Source organism: Nicotiana attenuata, chromosome 7, assembly GCF_001879085.1.
Source record: "Nicotiana attenuata strain UT chromosome 7, NIATTr2, whole genome shotgun sequence".
Classification (NCBI taxonomy): domain Eukaryota; kingdom Viridiplantae; phylum Streptophyta; class Magnoliopsida; order Solanales; family Solanaceae; genus Nicotiana; species Nicotiana attenuata.
Genome location: NC_031995.1, coordinates 58,969,009 through 58,990,537, shown reverse-complemented (window position 1 = coordinate 58,990,537; position 21,529 = coordinate 58,969,009). Strand labels below are relative to the sequence as shown.

Below are 21,529 nucleotides of genomic sequence, written 5' to 3'. Positions count from 1 at the left end.
AAGAACATAAAAGATTAGGACTTACAGTTACAAGTTGAAAAGTTCGGGGCACTTGGTCCTAAACTTCAAGTTTCAAGTTAAAAAGTTAAGGACAATAGGTCCTGAACTTCAACTTTCAAGTTCAAAAGTTAAGGACACTTGGTCCTTAACTTCAAGTTTCAAGTTAAAAAGTTAAGGACAGGCAGTCCTTAACTTATAGTTTCAATTTAAAAAGTTAAGGACAACTGGTCCTTAACTTTGAATTCCAAGTTCAAAAGTTAAGCAGACTTGCTCCTGAACTTTGAATTACAAGTTCAAAAGTTAAGGACAGTTGGTCCTTAACTTATTCCAAGTTCAAAAGTTAAGGACAGCTGGTCTTTAACTTTGATTTCCAAATTAAAAAGTTAAGGACACTTGGTCCTTAACTTCAAATTTCAAATTCAAAAGTTAAGGACAGCTAGTCCTTAACTTTGAATTCCAAGTTCAAAAGTTAAGGAGACTTGGTCCTGAACTTTAAATTACAAGTTCAAAAGTTAAGGACATCAGGTCCTTAACTTTGAATTCCAAGTTCAAAAGCTAAGGACAGTTGGTCCTTAACTTTGATTTACAAGTTAAAAAGCTAAGGACACTTGGTCCTTAACTTCAAATTTCAAGTTCAAAAGTTAAGGACACCCAGTCCTTAACTTTGAGTTCCTAGTTCAAAAGTTAATGACAATTGGTCCTTAACTTTTATGAACACAGTTAACTAAAAATTCATAAACACAGGTAGCTTATGAATTCAGACGACTATTTTTAGGAAATGTCCTTACATAATCAAATATATTGATTGAACCACAAACACATTTCTATACCAAAAATTTCTGAATAACTTCCTCACAAAAATTCGCTACTTATTCGACACTAAATCAACTTATAATCATTATTTTTGAAATTTCACACATACTTGACAAAGCATTGATCGAGATTACACATATACAAAACAAAAATGCATAAAAGCAACAAAAAAAAAATACCAGTTCAATCGTTCAATGCACAGAAGGTGACAGAGAAGATGACGAAGGAGAAAGATTTAGTGAGCTGGTTTGCATGCGAAGGAGCACGGGAAACTTGCCTCTGAAATTTTCGCTCTCAATTTTTGCCTCTGAACGAATAAAACAAGGGTTTGGGAATATAAGAATTGAAGAGAGGGTAAAACTGTCTTTTCAGAATAATTTTAATAGAGTAGTGACTATTTTTGTTCAGCATTAGAAATAGTGGATAAAAAATAAAGACCACCTTACTTAGTGGCTACCTCACGCCATTTTTACATTATTTTTCCTCTGTGTACTTGTCATTATCATTTGATATTATTGAAGCCATCTTCCTTTTCTTATATTATTGAATCCAATCGCGACTGTAATCAAACTTTATGTCCAACCATACTTGTTTATTCTTGTCTTCTATCTCAAATCTAGAGCAGATTATCTCTGGCTAGGATTTATTCCATATCTATTTATTAAATTAGTTTAATAAAAAAGGCTTAAAACTTTTTGGTCGAACAACAGCGAATAAAGAAAGGTGCGGACGTCCAATTAATTTATATTTGTATCACATAGTGCTCATTTTAAGACAAATATGCCTCTTATCCTAAGTTTCTTGATTCACATATCTCGAACAAGAAATGTTGATAAAATGTCATGTATAGAGATGACATGTTAACATCCAATCAAAACAGCAGTGAGTGTAGTGTGTGTGTGTGTGAAAGTGTGTAGGCTTTCTCTTAGTTCACAGTATAACAGGGGGGCCAGAGAAGGGGTCAGGGTCAGGGCTCTGAAGTCAATGTACAGCTCAAATACTTTGAAATTGAAATTCCCACTCTTTGGCCACTTCTGACGCTGACGCCCTAAATTCCAAACTCCACCAATACCCCTTCCCCTACCTTTTCTTTTCTTTTCTTTTTCTTATCTAAATTGACCATTGTGGGTTGCATTTTCTCTATACCCAATCAACCAACCCTTTTTTTTTCACCCCCACCACCTCCCACCATAAAGCAAAAGCAAAAGCAAACCCAATATAACAAAGAGAAAAGAGTCTTTCTTTCACTCTTTTGTTGCTGAGGTGAGAAAATTAGTCTTAAAGACAAAAAGAAAGACTTTGAAGCAAATACACTTTGCACAAATACTACACAAAAACAAAAGCAAATTCCTCTCACCATAGCCTTGTTTTTGCACTCCAACTTTCATCTTAATTCTTCTTCAGAAAAAAGTAAAGGAGCATTTGAGATACAATGGAAATGACATCAAGAATTCAAGATAGAGAGAACCCATTATCAATAAACTCACCAAGAAGCAATGGAACAAGTCCAAACAGCCACAGCAATGGATCAGTAATCCAAAATCCAACCCCACCTCTGACCCCAAAAACAATCTCTAGATCTGAAACAAACAATCCTTACCCAACAACTTTTGTACAAGCTGATACTTCTTCTTTCAAACAAGTTGTTCAAATGCTCACTGGTTCCTCTGAAACTGCAAAACAACCAGATCCATCGTCTTCTTCATCTTCATCTTCCAATAAAGGCTCCATTCCTCCTATTAGAACTGCTCCTAAAAAACCCGGTTTCAAGCTCTACGAAAGAAGAAACAGTTTAAAAAATGGGCTTATGATTAGTCCTTTGATTCATTCAGCCCACAATTCAACTTCTTTTTCACCTCGGAACAAGCCCGAGGTTTTATCCCCGAGTATTCTCGATTTCCCTTCGCTTGCTTTAAGCCCGGTTACGCCATTGATTGAAGACCCATTTAACAAGTCATCTCCATTAATGAGTAATCTTTCAGAAGAGGATAAAGCTATTGCTGAGAAGAAGTTTTATATGCATCCTTCACCGAGGAGAACGCCAAGAGATTCAGAGCCACAGCTTTTGCCGTTGTTTCCAGTTACTTCTCCTAGAGTTTCAGGGTCTTCTTCTTCTTCTTGAGGATTATGTGGATTTATTTTAAAGTTCTGTGATTGTGCTGATGTGAGTACGTGGGTTGGAGGAGGAGTCTTTCAACTTATAATTTGAAGAGAAAAAGGTAGAGATCTTAATTAATTGTTTCAATTGTATAATTTGATCTCCCTTCATCCATTGTTTCAAAAATATGAAATAAACAACTTTGTTCATTCTCTTTCTTCCTTCATTTTTTCCCCATCCCTTGGCTCTTTTACCTTCTATTTTTACCTTTTAATCTCTGGTGCCTTTTTGAAGTAGTGTAACACAAATTTACTGCAAAGCTTGACTTATGAGTATGAGTTTGAGATCGTAATTGTTTTAAGTTATTGGGTTCTAATTTAATAATTTATATACTATTTTTTTAAAACAAAAACAGAATTCGAACCAAAACTAGACATTCACACTTCATCGGAAAATTACATTGAGTATATAAAAAAATTATATTATGTATATAAATCAAAAATTATTTTTTATAGATATATATTAACCTTGAACACCTTTTGTAAAATTTCTGGTTTCGCCATTGAGCTCCGCCCCTGGTTAGGGCCATATTCAAAAATTAGATTGTGGAGGCTCCTTTTGGATTAAAGTCCAAGGGGACAAAATGATTTTAAAGATGGAACTAGAACAATACTTTGAAAGTTGAGGTTGGATTATTACAAGTGGTATTTTTCTTTACCATTCTTAGTGTTGCATGTAAAAAGAGATTCAATCTCATATGGTGGAAAGCTGAGGCAAAATGGATTGAGAAGTTGAATTCCTTTTATAACTTTTACAGTGGAAGGAGAATCCTACTGTATTTTGGAATAATAACAAAGTAGCAAGTGTCTTTGTCAAAAGTAATTAGTGTTGGGATCAAATTCATATTCTTTGCCATTACATATACAAACAATAGGAATAAGTGATATTTTAAAAACATGCATAATGGTGTAGGATCAAATTCACATTCTGCACTATCTTATCAGCATATATGCACATACACACTAAGAAAAAGTGTTGTATGAGTTTAGGACCAGTATGTATATATGCATATGTTAATAACTTAGATTCACTTATCAAAGTCAGCATCATGCACCATATTTTTAAGGCATGAGAATAGATGAAAAGGGCTTTTCAGCACAAACTGATATAACCGATGAGTGAAAATAAGAAGCAAGTACCACTCCATTATAACAATATAGTTACAAAACTATTTTTTGTCAAACTAAATTAATTAAACTTTATTCACCATAACTATTATAGTGAAATTAAATTTATAGTGGGTAAAGTTAATTATTGCATTTTACTGGTTAAAGTTCTAATTATTTTATTGAACGAACAATAATTTAATTTTTTGTCTTTATGATTTTAGTGGCTAAAATTCGGTTATTACATTGCCACAAAAATAGTTTTGTAACTTAATGAATATAGAGGATAAAGTTCAGGTAAAAAAAAAAAAAAAAGGTGGCGCATTAAATTACTAACTTGGAGTAATTGGTTGTGCTTCTTAAGATAAGAAAGAAACAAAGAAAAGGACATGGTCTCAAGTTTTTCAGTGAGGTCTGCAGTTATATTCCTAAGATGGAGTAATCAAATCAAAGATATTAGAAGAATCCTTTTGTGCTGAGATGATTGGATGTTTGATTCACATTAAACCATATATTTGGATGGCCCCACTTGTTTAGATATTTTCATTTTTAGTACTGTTCCAAAGATTTTGATGAGTTTTCACCCTCTCCTTTTCTTGGGATCTATCCTTTTCTCCCTTTCCTTCTATTGCTAAAATTTAATAACTTGAGTTTTGATCCCACACCCTTCGTAAATAGTGTTCCTATGACTTCTGCCTTTCTAGATCCTAGATATATTAGATTATGAATAAATCTATTAAAATGATTTTTTATTAAGAGATTATTTTCTATGATTGTTCCAAGATCCATTACATAATGGAAAGCAAATAAATAAATAATTTCGGAACTTTTGGCAACGCGTAAGAAACCCATTAAGCAAACATGGTAGGTATCGTATGGTAGGATGCATTAGAGAAAAATAATACATGCATTAGCTTTTGGTATTACTAATTCCTTGTTGGTACATTTTTGTCAACCTATATATCACCAATGCAAGTATTAGTTATACAATGTATTTGGTATTATCCTATGTATAACTAATACATAGCGGACAGCCCGATGCACTAAGCTCCCGTTATGTACGGGGTCCGAGGAAGGGCTAGACCACAAGGGTCTATTGTACGCAACCTTACCCTGCATTTCTGCAATATGGTATTAGTAGCAAACGATGATATTAGTAATACCAAAGCTATTAATGCATGCATTACCCTGATTAAAGATTAGAATTATCCTTAAATTCCTTTAAAGCTACAGAATATGGAGGACATTTTTGTAAATGAATTTTCTTAAAATTATGCAATACATTTTAATTTTTAATACACCAAACAGTAGATAAGAATAATCTCTGCATAACTAATACTTATATTATAAACTCATGCATTACTAATACATCTTATTGAGTAATATTTTTATTCACCCGACTAAATGACACCTTATATGTGCAACACAAATATAAAGGCTTCTTCTATAAGATTGTGTCTTTTGACTTAGAAGGGACCAGCTGTTAGGGAATGACGACATACACAATGAAAAGGAAATTGCAGGAAGAGAGTGGGAACCAATTATGATTGAAAAGTTAGACAAATGAAGGGATAACAGTAAGATTAGGACTGTCATATGTCCACTATATGTACCACAAGTTATATGTCAAAACAAGATGTGATTTCTTTTCAACTTTTTATTTCTCTGTCTGCCTTGTAGCAAGAGATTCCTTTGCTTATGTTTTTTCTTTTTCTAGCTTTTTATTATCAGCAGAGACGTCTGAACTGGTCTACTACTATATCAGTAATTTGGCTCCAAAACCACTATTATAATTTGCGTTACCTTATAGATTAGTCTCTCCATTTATAAATAAACTTCCCATCTCATTGAAATAGCATGAACATCTTTTTCCCCAAACAAAACCACGAAGAGGCATCATTTAAAGATTAAAAAAACCAATTCATCACTCATTCTTTCCCAACTGTACAGGTGTGAAAACTTTTGTACTGTCTCTTACCAACCTGAATCGGACATAAATCTTGAATTCTTCAGATCGGGCTGCCAAGCCAAGGGTACAAGAACCGTCAAAAAGATAAACTTAGACCGTTTTGAGACCATTTTGTAGAGCGGATTGAGAATCTTGTTCCTCAGCATACTTCTTTTTCGCCAGTTTTCATTCAATTTTCTATACATTAACTTAATACCATCTAAAACATCGATCTCTGGAAATTGTTCTCATAAGTTAACTTAATATCATCTCAATACAACAGAAAAGAGGAGACTAGTTGACACTAATCCTAAGGTTGCAACACGCAAATGGACCCCCCATTTGTGAAAGGCAAGAGCAGCAGTATGACTCAATCAACTCTATTAATTTTTGCTAGAGAAACATGGACCTACCCCCAACTTTCTTTTATTAGGATATGTTACATCATACATGGAAAATGTTACAGGATGACACATTCCATCTTTAGATCTCTGAAAATGATCGGATTGTCCTGAACCCGTGATTATCTGGAAGAGGTCCATTTCCTGGTCTGACAGAGATTATCACTTCCAAACCTGAAGGAGCCAAAAGGGCAGCAATGTCAGTGAAGCATATGCATAAGTTCTTTTTTTGTTTAAGTAAAGTATAGGTGACATCTACAGGCTCACACAAGTCTGTCTAGATAAACTGCTAGCTGTTGGAGTTAAAGAGGAGGAATCACACCAACAATACAAGTACTAACATCCTAAATTGGCAACACAGTTGTTGACCAAGCTACTTTTTCAGCTAGTATCTGGAAGAGCTAGCAAATTCTGAGATAAAGTTGTTTCATACAAAATGAGCAGGACATTACCTGCTGCCTTTGCAGCTGTCGCTTCTTGATAGACATCTGTCACAAACAATATATCTGATGGCTTATCTACTCCCAATGATGCTGTAATTTCTTGGTAACTTTTTGTTTCTCTCTTGTTGCTACAGCAGAAAAGGAGAAAGATGAATTACTTCAACTGACAAAAGTATCAAAATATGAAAACCCGCTGAAAGGTAGAAATTTACCCCACTGTTGTATCGAAAAATCCACAGAGATAATTTCTCAGGTCTCCGTGTTTTGTGTGACCAAACAAAAGTCTCTGTGCCAATCTGCTGCCACTTGAGTATATGTATACCTGTGGTACAAAAACTAGTTAATATGACTAGCAGATGGAGACTATAGACTAAGGCATTACCTCGTCATGATAATGAAGAAGAACACACTTAAACCATGCAGCATGCTGAAGCCTTTCAAAAAGAACCAGAGCAACTTCTTTGATGGTCATAATGGTTTGCATTTGTAACAAAATTTGGATAGCACTAGAGCTTACAAAAAAGGGAGGAATGCAGAGAGTACAGAAACAAGGAAAGATGTAAGAAACCTTGAAGCCTGAAGAAGCCCATTTCTCAAGAGCTTGAGGCACATCATCAAAAACAAGTCCCTCTAACTCATTATTCTCAAACCCAGTTTGCCATATATGTCCCTGGAGTATTAGAATATGAAAAAAGCACGAATTGTAAGCAACTAAGTTATGAAAGTTTATAAAATTTATATACTATTTGAGGGACCTAGGTACCACTATTCTCACCTGTAACTCTTTCAATGCAGTAATCTTTCGGTCAGCTTTAATCATTGCCTCTACATTAGCAACCAAAGCTGCAATTACCTCCATCTTCCCAGCATCGTCAGACGGGATATGCACAGCACCAGCAACACCATTGTCTAGGTCTTGTTGCACCTGAAAGAAGATGGCAGAGGCAAGATTCAAAATCAGCAAATATGTTTACACTTGTCAACATTAATTTCAGCAAGTGGGGAATGTCGAGAATTTGAGCAGGGAGGGCCATGGCTTCTAGATATATGCAGTCTGTGAAGGTTGCCGACTATCATTTGGTTTATCATTTTGGTATTTGGATTTGTGTCTTAGACACTCTCAAGACTTAGATTATGGGTTGTATTGCGAGTTACGCTTTGTATTTCTGTTTGTGCTGATATTGGATATTGCCACTAATTTATACTTAACGTTTTGCTGTTTGGTTAGCGGTTGGAATGTATGTAATAGAACTCTGGTTCGCCTAGCGGTAGGTGCTCGTTAGGTGTCAGTCATGGCTAGGAGGTACTTTGGGTCGTGACAAAGTTGGAATAAGAGTTTGGCATAACTTTTAGTCAATCCAAGTTTGGATTTCTCATTAACTTTTCAAGTTAGTTACCCCCAAAAGTTTTATTGATTTTCCCCAACTGTCCTCTAGAAACTGACATGCAAAACACCATTATGACAATAATATCACCTCACCACAAATTTTCCTAGGAAAGGCTTAGCTCTTTTGAAGACCTTTTTCACAAAGCTATTTCTCAGCAAGTTTACTTACTTGAGCACGTAATAACTTAATATCCTGTTGAGTTTCTGCGGAGCCATATGTAGCATCCAAATGTCTCCCCACATTATCACGTGCATAAGGGAACAGAACATCAGTAACAAATGTTATTGGGGTAGTGGTTCCTTCTATATCCAAAACGATGCACCGCTGCGAAAAAGTATAAATATCACAATGCAGACAACAATAAGAACTCAATGGAAATACCTAAGACAAAGACCTAAGCAATTGAATTTCAAGAAAGTCGGAGGATGATCTAAAATTTTCAAATGCTTACCCTTGATGGTTTAATGCTGCCATTTGAAGCAAGAGTACCTTCTTTTGCAGATATTTTGGCATTCTGGATGCCACCAAAATGACCATTGGAGTTATGAATGGGACCATGAGCTGGTGTTGTCCAGTCAAGTCCTAATTGATGAAGTTTAATTGCAGCATCGAAGAGGTAGTGATAGCACTCAGCCTGGAAGATAGCATGTCAATTAGAAGAGTGATGAAACGTAAATTCAGATACATCAAACTATTGATCTGAGGACTGTTTCCATACTTACATTCTTAAATAGATTACACGATGTACATAGAAAATCCTACAGAGATCATCCTTAACTTACTAGCACATATTAAATCAATATTATTAAATCTAATCTTCTACCTAATCATAACTATTAGTAGCAACTAAACCCGTCTGGGAAGTACTAGACCATATGGTTCATGGCACAAACCTGTGTTTTAGCACTGATCCAAGAATCTCCCCACACATATATACCATGGTTGCGGACCAGCACAGCTGTTGTTTTTGGGTAAGCTTTGATCTGTTCAACATGGAAAAAAATTCAACACTGTGTCACTCAACAGATAGAACCATCAGTAGACAAAGACTGAAATTCTAAATTTCTTCAGTTAAATCTTCTTGCAAAGGTGAGTAATGGCATCAGGCATCTACTATATTTTTCTCACGAGAAAATAATGGAAAAAATTTACATGCTACTCAAACTAAAAACAGATGTCTCCAAATATGCATGAATCAAATAAAAACCTTGTTTAGGCAGATATATCAAGCCTCATGTAAATAGTAGCATCGAAATATCATCCTAAACCTTAGGGCAACATAATAAGAAGTGTACTAAATTTAGGAGACAGCTATGGATATTATTCTACCTAACCTTGATATATAGTTAATCTTCATATTACGTAGATGACTCTTTGAGAATATTCCATCTATGCTCATTTTAAAAATGACTTATTTCTTCTCTCTTCCATTGCAAAAGTCTGGACCTCTATCCTTAAATGGTAAAAAATTACCTTCCAACAATTAAGCTAATATAAACAATACTGTAACAAATTATGCATCAATTCCAAACTAGTTGGGCCGGCTATACGAATCCTCTATTGTCATTTAGAGGATACATCATAGTCTGACTATTTTTATGCTAACTGCCAACCTACTGGCAGGCTTCTCACCCTACTCCCTGCATAAAATATAACCTATCAAGTTTACTGTGAAACCCTGGGCAACTCAACTTGGTTACTCGGAAGAGTGAGTAATAATAGAACTTTGTGTTTTGTGACAACCAATTTTGGGTGGAATGTCCTCCTTATACTCTAGCTCTTATCTTTTAAAGAAAACCATTTATACAACTAAATTTATACTGATCTTCTATATTAGAGCTGATATAGAATTTCTACTCCCCACTCATCCATGAGAGAGGGAGGAGTTTTTAACGAGGCACAGTCAATTCTCTTTAGCTCGAGTCTCGACATAACTTGTTAAAAATAAATACCCGCTAGCCGCTTCCCTTAATGGCTACCCATTTTGCATGGACTGAGGCCAAAATGATAACAAAGAAACCTAGTCCATTTTTCATGTATTATTAGAACTACTTTTAGAATGAGAAGAACAATTCCATGATTTTTCCCTTCTTCAAGGGACAGGATATCTAGTGCAATCAATGCTTTAAGCAAAATTTTACTTTAAAAAAAAACCAGTCTACTTTCTTCCGTGTATTGTTATAACTGCTGAACAAATTCAGCAGTGAAGCAGAGTTGCAGAAAGTAACAGTATGTTGTAACGAACAAATTTAGCAGTTGAATGATTGAGCAACAACAATGTATTTTTGTTACTTTGCAAGGGAAAAACTGTCACCCTGCTTGGTAGTCAAAGCCAAGAAAAAACAGGAATGACGTTGACTTACTTATCATTAATTTGATTATAGCAGTTCCAGTAAAACCATCTAAATCTAACGACTTGAAGCAGAGAAGAAAAAAAAACTAAGTGCACATATACAAACAAACAGAACGCGGTAGACATGAGATCATGCAAAGGAAGGGTGTGACTTTTAGAAGAGGGAGACGCATACAGCTTCAGCAAGAGATTCTGTGAGTTCTCTCTCATATGCAGTGTTCTCTATGATAGGAACCACAAGTTCATCATAGTAACCATGCCCTTGAATTCCTTTTATCATTTCCATATGAGTGATCTGTCAATCAAAGCAACAATGAATAGTAGCTGAGATGAAAAAAAACAATAGGTTTCAGTATTTTACACTGCGGAATTAGATGTCTTTTAAAATTTTATCAATTGGGGTAGGGGAATTTGGCAGAGAAGATAGAGAAAGTAGTAACTTATTACATTGGCAAAAATAGAAAGTTTCAAAAGATCAATCAATTATGCCTCAATCCAAAACTAATTGGCACTGCTATATGAAATAACTAGCCTATATACAGTTATGGGCAAAGGGAAGAAGCGTTAGGTTTAGACTTCATATAATTTAGGAAAAGAACAAGCATCTTTATTAGAAGGAAAACTGATTCTCAAATAAAAATCCAAAATATCTATAGTCAATGGGAATCAAATCTATAGTCAGCATTATACGGACTATGTCGAATGTTTGGAACTCAGCATTACCAAGTTCCCCTTTTTTGTTCTTTATGCACACCAAGATGGTGGTAACTTATACAAAAGTTTGTAGCAATATTTACCCGAAATTCTTTTGCTAGTGGATTAAGGCTGAGATGAAAAAGAACAATAGGTTTCAGTACTTTACACTGCGGAATTAGATGTCTTTTAATATTTTATCAATTGGGCTAGGGGAATTTGGCAGAGAAGATAGAGACAGTAGTAACTTATTACATTGGCAAAAATAGAAAGTTTCAAATGCATATTCTCTTAAGAGATCAATCAATTATGCCTCAATCCAAAACTAATTGGCTCTGCTGTATGAAATAACTAGCCTATATACAGTTATGGTCAAAGGGAAGAAGCGTTAGGTTTAGACTTCATATAATTTAGGAAAAGAACAAGTATCTTTATTAGAAGGAAAATTGATTCTCAAATAAAAATCCAAAATATCTATAGTCAATGGGAAGCAAATCTATAGTCAGCATTATACGGGCTATGTCGAATGTTTGGACCTCAGCATTACCAAGTTCCCCTTTTTTGTTCTATATGCACACCAAGATGCTGGTAACTTTACAAAAGTTTGTAGCAATATTTACCCGAAATTCTTTTGCTAGTGGATTAAGCATTGTTACAAGGCTGAGATGAAAAAGAACAATAGGTTTCAGTATTTTACACTGCGGAATTAGATGTCTTTTAAAATTTTATCAATTGGGCTAGGGGAATTTGGCAGAGAAGATAGAGACAGTAGTAACTTATTATATTTGCAAAAATAGAAAGTTTCAAATGCATATTCTCTTAAGAGATCAATCAATTATGCCTCAATCCAAAACTAATTGGCTCTGCTATATGAAATAACTAGCCTATATACAGTTATGGGTAAAGGGAAGAAGTGTTAGGTTTAGACTTCATATTATTTAGGAAAAGAACAAGTATCTTTATTAGAAGGAAAATTGATTCTCAAATAAATATCCAAAATATCAATAGTCAATGGGAAACAAATCTACAGTCAGCATCATACGGAATACGTCAAATGTTTGGAACTCAGCATTACCAAGTTCCCCTCTTTTGTTCTTTATGCACACCAAGATGGTGGTAACTTTACAAAAGTTCGTAGCAATATTTACCCGAAATTCTTTTGCTAGTGGATTAAGCATTGTTACAAGGCAGGATTCCATTCCATGACTGTGGATAACGGCACCAGCATTACGCATCTCATATGCCTAAGGAAAAACAAACAGGAAATAACTTACAATACGCAAAGTAGTACAGAATCAAAAAAGAACTAAGAGAATTCAAGTATACATAAGTGTTATCAAAGGCGAAAAGCGCAAAAAAGCTCTAAGGTCCATTAGGGCTTTAAGCAGGGGCGTATGCAGGATTTCTTGTAAGCAGTGTCGACATTTAAAAAAATAAATGAACAATTCAATATAATGACATCATATACTAAAAAAATACAATTCAACATATTAATAAAGTATATTACTACAATTCTCCTTAGAGAGTTTATTTACTATTTTGACATGGACTCATAATATGCCAAATGAAAATAGTACTTAATACTTCATTTGTATGTACTAATCAAACATAATCACTAAAAGAGATTTCATTTTTCCGATTTTGCAAATCAAGCTTGTTGCCGAGAAAAAGGATAAGATAGCAAGATAACTTACAACAGAAATAGTAGCAAAAAGCACTAAAAATCCCCAAAATTGCAAGGTTGACGAAATAATTACGTTCCAGAATACATTGAAATTATATTTACCACTGAATTAAACCAAAATCACATTTGGCCCCTTGGTTTGGATGCCCTAAAGCTAAGAGGTCAGTAGTTAGCGGTTTGCTTTTGTTCAACGCCAAGATCCAACAATGCTCAAAACTTCAAAAATAACATAGATGCAACTACTTATGTTCAAACCCACGACATTTCATACTAATTTTAGGCGCTTAACCATGAGAGCTGAGCCTACCTTTGTGATTAGCAATGTCATTTTAATATTTTATTGGTTACATCTTTTTTGCATACTAATAAATATATATATTTAGCAAAATCTTCCGACGAAATGGTGTCATCTAAGGTGGCTCCGCCGGGGGCTTTAAGCGCAACGTGCTAATGGAGAAAAAATACAAATATGTATGTGTAGTCCAAGACTAGAATAACAAATAGACGGACAAAGAAATTAAAAAAAATAAAGAACGAAAAAGTGAAATCTCAATTGTTTAGTGTCGCCTCTTCAGGATAACGCTCGTTGGCAAGAAAAAGTATGATTAGAACCTTGATGATGACACCCGCTAAGCGACGCAAAGCTCTTTACGCCTCGCTTTAGGACTTAAGCGCAGCTTTGACAACAGTGTACAACTAATAATCCTAGGTTTTACTAGAATGTTGAGAGAGAAAGAGAGACAACACAAATTTAAAAGATAGCATCAGAGAAATAGTAAAACAATCCTGAGATGAACAGATAGAAATGAAATATGCAAAAGTTTGCTGAGCTGACGAGAAACAAAGAAGAGACTACGGGCTTGGATTGTTGAAATGTCTGAGCATCTCATCTAAAAGCTTTTAGCTTTTAGAGTGACTACACTTTTATTTACTTAAATTATGCCTTCGACACATACAACAAAACGATTAGACTATCAAAGAAAGATTGCAAAACAATTGTCCCATGATAAAAACAACAATCTTTGGTTCCTCTTTAACTATAACTATAACACTGATGACCTATTGTACCTTCATAAAAAGAGGAGCACAATCAGAACACTTTGGAAATTTGTGCGGGGGAGGTTTAGCCACCGGCGCAGTTAAAATAGACCCATCTGATGACATCACATACATATCCTCTTCCACCATCCTTTCCTTTTGCACCCCTAACCAAAACCATTTTGAAAAAAAAAAATCAAACAAACGAGATAAAAATAACACAGAAATAGATAGAAAGTAAGGTTAGATCGTAAATAAATGGGTTCTTACCGGAAGGGGACATGACGATAAGTTGTTGGGCTTTGGGAATAGATTCATCGTGGACCTTAATGGTGATGCTGCCGCCGGTGCCCCCAACCCAGCCCTGGTTGTAGAAATGACGGCAGAGTTCGGCGATTAAGGACTTGGTTTCTTTGACCTTGTCACCTTCTAAGTATGCTTGAGAATCAGTCGCCATTTTCAGAGCTCCGCTCACAGTCAATTGGGATGCTGAAGCTTTCAATCGTGTTGCTTTATGTAGTATTACTAGAGAAATAATTAATGACTCAATTATTAAAATGTTACGGTTCTTAGTGAATAAAATTAAATTAATGATTCAATTAACATAGGAATAGGGAGTACCTCCGGAATTTGATATTTGTTTCAAAAAATAAATACTAGGAAAATGAAATTGATATGAAGATCTATGTTTTCACTTGCGTAAATATGAAGTTGATTTATAAATTATATACTATTTAAAAAATCTAATCAAATTTAACTTTATTAGTTAGTCAAATGTAACTGACATTAGTACCATATAAATGGGAGGATAAAACAATTAACACTATAATTAGGGTGATTAGGGTTTATTAGCTAGCGTTTGGCCATAGATCCCAAATTTATTTTGAAAAATCTGATTTGGGTGAAGTTTGGTTTGAAGATGAAAATGTGTTTGGACATACGTTTTCAAAACATATTTTCCAACTTTATTTTGGAAAAACATGTATATAATTCCCAAGTTTTGTGATTTTGGCCCAAATTCAGCTCAATAGCTGATTTTGGGATTTGAAATTTGCGATTTGGGTTTTGGCCAAAATATGGGCAAAATTTATGGCCAAACACGAGTTTTGAAAATAAATCTCAAATTTATTTTGGCAAACCTCATGGCCAAACGGGGCCTTAACGTATGGAATCTGAATTTTGTGTAATAAAATTGCCCAAATTCAAATAAAGGAATGGTAGGTGGTTAGTGGTTAGGCATATAAAAGGAATCTACTTTAGAAAAGGCACATTATTCATGCGCCTAATTGCATCATCTCATCTCAAACTGCGTGCTCTTCCAACAAACGTTTCCACGGCGCGTGTCACGTGACAAGACAATCCATTGTATTTTTGTTGTGTTTAATATTTGTAGTGGAACATTAAGGGATCGTTTGGTAGGATGCATTCGATAAAATAATGCATGCATTAGTTTTGTGTATTAATAATACTATGTTTGGTACACTTTTTAAATCTATGCATTAGTTATACAAGCATTAATTATACACCATATTTGATATTATCCTATACATAACTAATGCATAGGAAACCATAGTGTTAACAATGCAATGGGTTTTAATGCATGCATTAGCTTAGTTAAAGATAAAATTTTCCTTCAAAATTTATTCCTAATTAAAATTTGCTATTATTTTTATGCAAGTTTGAAATAATCCAAGAAAGTAGGAAATATATATATATATATATATATATATATATATATATATATATATATATATATATATATATATATATATATATATACCTGGTAAATAAACAAAATACTTATCATATTTCTTTTTTTATAAATAAAATATTCAGTTCTATATTATAATATAGGTAGACAAGTTAAATAATTCCTTAAACCTTTTCATATAAAAACATTCCTCAACATATGTTTCTTTTAAAAAGATAAAGTGACGGACTACTTATGAGGGTATTTTTGTAAACAAATAATTCTTTTAAAAACTGTACAATGCTTTAATACATCAGACCAAACAATAGATAAGAAATATATCACCATAACTAATGCAAAATATAACTAATACAAGCATAACTAATACCAGCATTACTAATACACCATACTCAACATTATTCTTATGCACCCTACCAAAACCCCAATAATTTGGGATTGTGTTGCATAAGATTCACTGGAATCAGTCACTAGTGCTTGTATTAGGATAGATTGTCTCCATCGTATTTTTTGGAAGTGTTCCTTCACTGAATCCTGCAGGAATGCAGGATCGAGACTTTTCCTTTTTAAAGTTTCATTGAAGGAGGAAACACAATGCATTATCATTGCAAGTTACGATGATAATTTCAGTATACGGGTGAAACCGAGACCGTTGGACACCTCGGTTCTCGATGAAGTAAACGGAGCAGAGACGTGACCGTAAGGAACCGGAATCGAGGCAAGGAGCCTCTCGAGTCAGGGTCCGGGCAAAACACCTAACCTCGGAAGACTCGGGGCCACGTCCCTCAGGTCCGATTTGAATCCCAAAACTCGGAGAGCATTACCAGATAATTGAGCACGACTAACAAAGGGTCGTGATATCCATGCCAGCCGGATGTCAGGCGTGAATCTCGGCACGTATCGGCAGAAAATCAGTGATTAGCAAAACGGAAGATTTTTACCTTTTATGGAATTGTACTTAGGGTAAAACTCCTCTATTATATAAAGGGGAGTCACACTATTCATTAGGCACTTTTGTAACACGCATATCAAGGAATATACTATTATTTTTCTCTATTCTTACTTTTGTTCACCAAGTTCCCTATTATTGTGGGCCCAGGACCAAAGGCAGGCACTTCATTAAGTTATTACCGAGTCCGGGATCACTCCCGCTCTTGGTTTGATAATTTGTTACGTCTTTTATATGTTAATATTACGCCATTTATCATTTGTATTGATTTAATCCGCGTATCTTAAAACCACATATAAATTTAATTGTTATCCTTTTTAAAGGTAAATAGTTTGGCGCCCACCTTGGGGCTAAGGATAATATTGGCAATTTGATAGAAATTTCCAAAACGCTCTCTATTTTACACTTGTTCTTTGAGCTTCTAATTTCAGGTCAAATTAAAAACGTCAAACCCCCAATCTGCCCATTTGAACGTTGATGCTGAGTCCGGCCACCATGGTGAGAACAACAACGTGGTGCCCAGCAACGAGGTGCCCCTGTTGACCCCAATGGAGTCCCAGTCGCGGATCTAATTGATGCTAACTCACACGTGGCTATCGAAGCAAACTTGCCTACTGACCCCGAAAATAGCTTTCGGGGGGGAGCCTGATCGATAGCCCGGAGTACACACGATGGTGAAGGTGATGAGATTAACTTGCGGGTGATCTTCGAAATGTTACAGGCTCAATAGGCAGCAATAGCCCAGTCGCAGAACCAAAGTCGTGCTCCCAACATAGTTGAGCCAGAACCGTCCAGGAAAACACTCACAGAAATGAACTAGCCACAGAAAGGTCGAGTGAAGCCGAACCTGGGACCAACCCCAAGATAATAAAGATGCTCAAGGAACTGACGAAGCGGGTGGAATCGGGAGAAAAGAAAATCGAATCCAACGACAAAAAGTGGAGAACTATAACTCTAGGGTTGATCAAATCCCAGGAGCACCACCGATACTGAAGGGACTGGATTCCAAAAAATTTGTCCAAAAGCCTTTCCCTCCGAGTCCAGCTCCGAAGCCGATCACGAAGAAGTTCCGTATGCCCGAAATTCCGAAGTATAATGGGACAACTAATCCAAATGAACATGTGACCTCCTACACGTGCGCCATCAAGGGGAACGATGGTTATCGAAATACAACTTCAGCGTCGATGCTGTCGGTATCGTATAAAGATACTAAATGGCCTCGACCATTGCAGTTTGATCCTGCCCAAAGGGACCCCAACCTAATATGTAAGTATCATGGCACTCACAACCACATAACCGAAGACTAAAGACAACTGAGAGAAGAAGTAGCCCGGTTATTCAATAAGGGGCACCTCCGAGAATTTTTGAGTGATCGAGCCAAAAATCACTTCAGGAACAGAGGCTCCAACAATCAGATCGAGCAAGAGGACCCTCAACACGTCATTAACATGATCATTGGTGGAGTTGACGTCCCTCAAGGGCCAATGCTAAAGCGCACTAAGGTGTCCATTACAAGGGAGAAACTGACTCGAGATTATGTACCGGAGGGAATCGTATCTTTCAACGACGAGGATGCTGAAGGCATCGTGCAACACATAATGATGCTCTGGTAATATCTGTACTCATAAATAAATCTCGAGTTAAGCGTGTGTTAATTGATCTAGGTAGCTCGGCCAATATCATCAGATCGAAGGTTGTGGAACAGCTGGGTCTACAAGACCAAATAGTGTCTGCAGTCCGAGTTTTAAACGGATTTAACATGGCATGAGAAATTACTAAAGGGGAGATAACACTACTAGTAAACAACGCAGGAACCATTCCGGAAACAAAGTTCTATGTGATCGAAGGAGATATGAGATGCAATGCTCTATTCGGAAGGCCATGGATTCACAACATGATGGCAGTACCCTTGACACTACACCAGGCATTAAAATTACCAACACCGGGAGGGATCAAGATAGTTTACAGAGAACAACCGGTCGCAAAAGAAATGTTCGCGATTGATGAGGTGACCCCAATATCCGCACTCTCAAAATTAAAGGACCCGAGTTTGTTTACAAGAGAAGAAACCAAATAGCGATCAATGACACCGGCCCCGACCGAACCAAAGAAGCAGGGTACATGCGAGGACAATGATTATTGAGTCCCTAGGTCGTTCATAGCCCCTGATGATTCCGATGCCACCAAGTCAACGGTTGAGGAGCTGGAATAAGTCATATTGATCAAGAACTTGCCCGATCGGAAGGTATACCTGGGCACGGGGCTAACTCTCGAGCTCAGGAAAAAACTCATTGAATTCCTTATGGCTAACATAGATTGTTTCGCTTGGTCCCATCTTGATATAGTAGGGATCCCGCCAGAAATAACTACTCACAATCTGGGCTTGGACTCGAAGTTCCACCACGTTAAACAGAAGAGGAGGCCTCAATCTGAAGTCAAGCACGCATTCATCAAAGACGAGGTATCCAAACTCCTTAAAATAGGTTCCATTTGAGAATTTAAGTACCTGGATTGGTTAGCAAACGTAATAGTAGTACCGAAAAAGGGGAGTAAATTAAGAATGTGTGTAGATTACAAGGACTTGAACAAGGCGTGACCTAAGGACTCTTTTCCTTTGCATAACATCGAACGTATGATTGATGCGACGGTCGGCCACAAGATACTCAGCTTTCTTGACACCTATTCCGGGTACAACTAGATCCGGCTGGACCCGGGCGACCAAGAAAAGACTTCCTTAATCAGTAAATACGACACCTATTGTTATTACGTAATGCCATTCGGACTAAAAACGCTGGTGCCACTTACTAACGCCTAGTAAATCGGATGTTCGAAGAGCAAATAGGAAAATAAATGGAGGTTTACATTGACGACATGTTAGTTAAGATCTGCGAGCAAAGGACCATTTGGAATATTTGCATGAAACCTTCAACATACTGAAGAAATACAATAAGAAGCTAAACCCGGAGAAATATGCATTCGAGGTCGGGTCCGAGAAGTTCCTTGGATTCATGGTATCCAACCGGGGGATAGAGATCAATCCCGACAAGATCAAAGCTATAGAGGACATCATCGTGGTGGACAATGTCAAGTTCATTCAAAGGCTAATCGGGCGCATTGCCGCCCTTGATCGATTCATTTCAAGGTCCTTCAATAAGAGCCATCGGTTCTTCTCGTTATTGAAGAAGAAGAAGAATAACTTCTCACGGACCCCGGAGTGCCAGCAAGCTTTGGAAGAACTCAAACGGTACCTTTCGAGTCCACATTTGCTTCATACTCCGAGGGCCCATGAGTAGTTGTACCTCTACTTAGCGGTATCTGAGATAGTGGTAACTGGAGTCTTAGTCCGGGAAGAAGAAGGTATGTAATTTCCTATATATTATGTTAGCAGGACTCTAGGCGAGGGCGAAACAAGGTATCCTTACCTGGAGAAATTGACGCTCGCTTTGCTAAGCACCTCCGGGAAGTTAAGGGCATATTTTCAATGCCATCCCATATGTGTCGTAACCACTTACCCATTGAGGAACATAATGCACAAACCCGAGCACTCAGGACGATTGGCCAAATGGGCTGTGGAAATTAGCGGGTACGAAAATGAATATCAATCCCGAACCGCCATCAAATCTCGAATTTTGGCAGACTTCGTGGCCGACTTCACGCTGGCCTTAATACTCGAAGTCGAAAAGGAATTGTTGTTAACCTCGGGGACCTCCTCGGGGATCTGGACCCTCTTTACGGATGGTACCTCGAACGCAAAGGGGTCCGGACTCATCATCGTGTTGAAGCCACCCACGGGCAACGTAGTTAGGCAATTTATTAGAACTGTGAAATTGACTAACAATGAGGCCGAGTATGAGGCCATGATTGTAGGCATCGAATTGGCTAAAAGCTTGGGGGCCGAAGTGATCGAAGCTAAATGCGATTCCCTCTTTGTGGTAAATCAAGTCAATGGGACATTCAAAGTGAAAGAGGAACGAATGCGAAGATACTTGGATAAACTATAGGTAATGCTACATCGATTCAAGAAATGGACCCTACAACACGTACTCCGGGATCAAAATGGGGAAGCCAATGCTCTGGCTAACTTGGGGTCGTCGGTTGATGATGACGAATTCAGCTTGGGAACGGTCGTACAACTCATGAAATTGGTAGTAGAAGAAGGCCATGCCGACATAAACTCGACAAGTTTAACCTGGGATTGGAGAAACAAGTATATAGATTACCTGAATCGGGAAGCTGCCTCAGATCCTAAAGAATCGAGAGCTCTATGCATGAAGGCAGCCAGGTTTAGCCTGTTCGAAGATAACACCATGTTTAGAAGAACGTTCGATGGCCCACTCGCCATATGTCTGGGACCCGGAGACATCGAATATGTTTTGAGGGAAGTTCACGAAGGCACATACGGGAACCATTCGGGGGTAGAATCGTTAGTTCATAAGATAATCAGAGCCGGCTATTACTGGATCGACATGGAGAAAGATGTGAAGGAGTTCGTGCGAAAATGTAACGGTTGTCAGTGGCACGCACCAATGATCCACCAACCCGGTGAGTTGCTACACTCGGTCATGTCGCCTTGGCCGTTCATGAAATGGAGAACCGACATCGTCAATCCCCTACCATGGATACCCGGTAAGGCTCAATTTATACTATTTATGACTGACTATTTCTCTAAATGGGTTGAAGCTCAAACGTTCGAGAAGGTCCGAGAAAAGAAGTCATCGAATTCATTTTGGACCACATCATATGTCGGTTCAGTATACCGGCCGAGATAGTATGTGATAAGGGGAAGCAGTTCATCGGCAGCAAGGTAAGCAAATTTTTCGAGGACCATAAGATCAAAAAGATCTTGT

The 21,529-nt window shown here is 36.9% G+C and overlaps 2 protein-coding genes across 3 annotated transcripts; one reads left to right on the top strand and one right to left on the bottom strand.

Moving 5' to 3' along the window:
• LOC109229164 (VQ motif-containing protein 4-like) lies at nt 1,933–3,148 on the top strand. Its single transcript, XM_019394510.1, has one exon. It carries the CDS (start codon nt 2,246–2,248, stop codon nt 2,933–2,935), a length of 690 nt encoding a protein of 229 aa, XP_019250055.1. The 5' UTR covers nt 1,933–2,245; the 3' UTR covers nt 2,936–3,148.
• Nucleotides 6,209–14,588, bottom strand: LOC109229163 (probable bifunctional methylthioribulose-1-phosphate dehydratase/enolase-phosphatase E1 1). 2 transcript variants are annotated; one of them, XM_019394509.1, is made up of 10 exons: nt 11,924–11,984; nt 10,786–10,905; nt 9,151–9,240; nt 8,709–8,891; nt 8,426–8,581; nt 7,645–7,794; nt 7,438–7,539; nt 7,082–7,191; nt 6,879–6,997; nt 6,209–6,600 (listed from the first exon to the last, which is right to left on the bottom strand). In XM_019394509.1, exons 1-10 carry the CDS (start codon nt 11,951–11,953, stop codon nt 6,509–6,511), a joined length of 1,152 nt encoding a protein of 383 aa, XP_019250054.1. In that variant the 5' UTR covers nt 11,954–11,984; the 3' UTR covers nt 6,209–6,508. The 2 variants fall into 2 exon arrangements, with proteins under 2 accessions (XP_019250054.1, XP_019250053.1); XM_019394508.1 differs by lacking the exons at nt 6,209–6,600; nt 6,879–6,997; nt 11,924–11,984 and adding exons at nt 12,452–12,547; nt 14,056–14,192; nt 14,296–14,588 and having other exon boundaries at nt 7,077–7,191.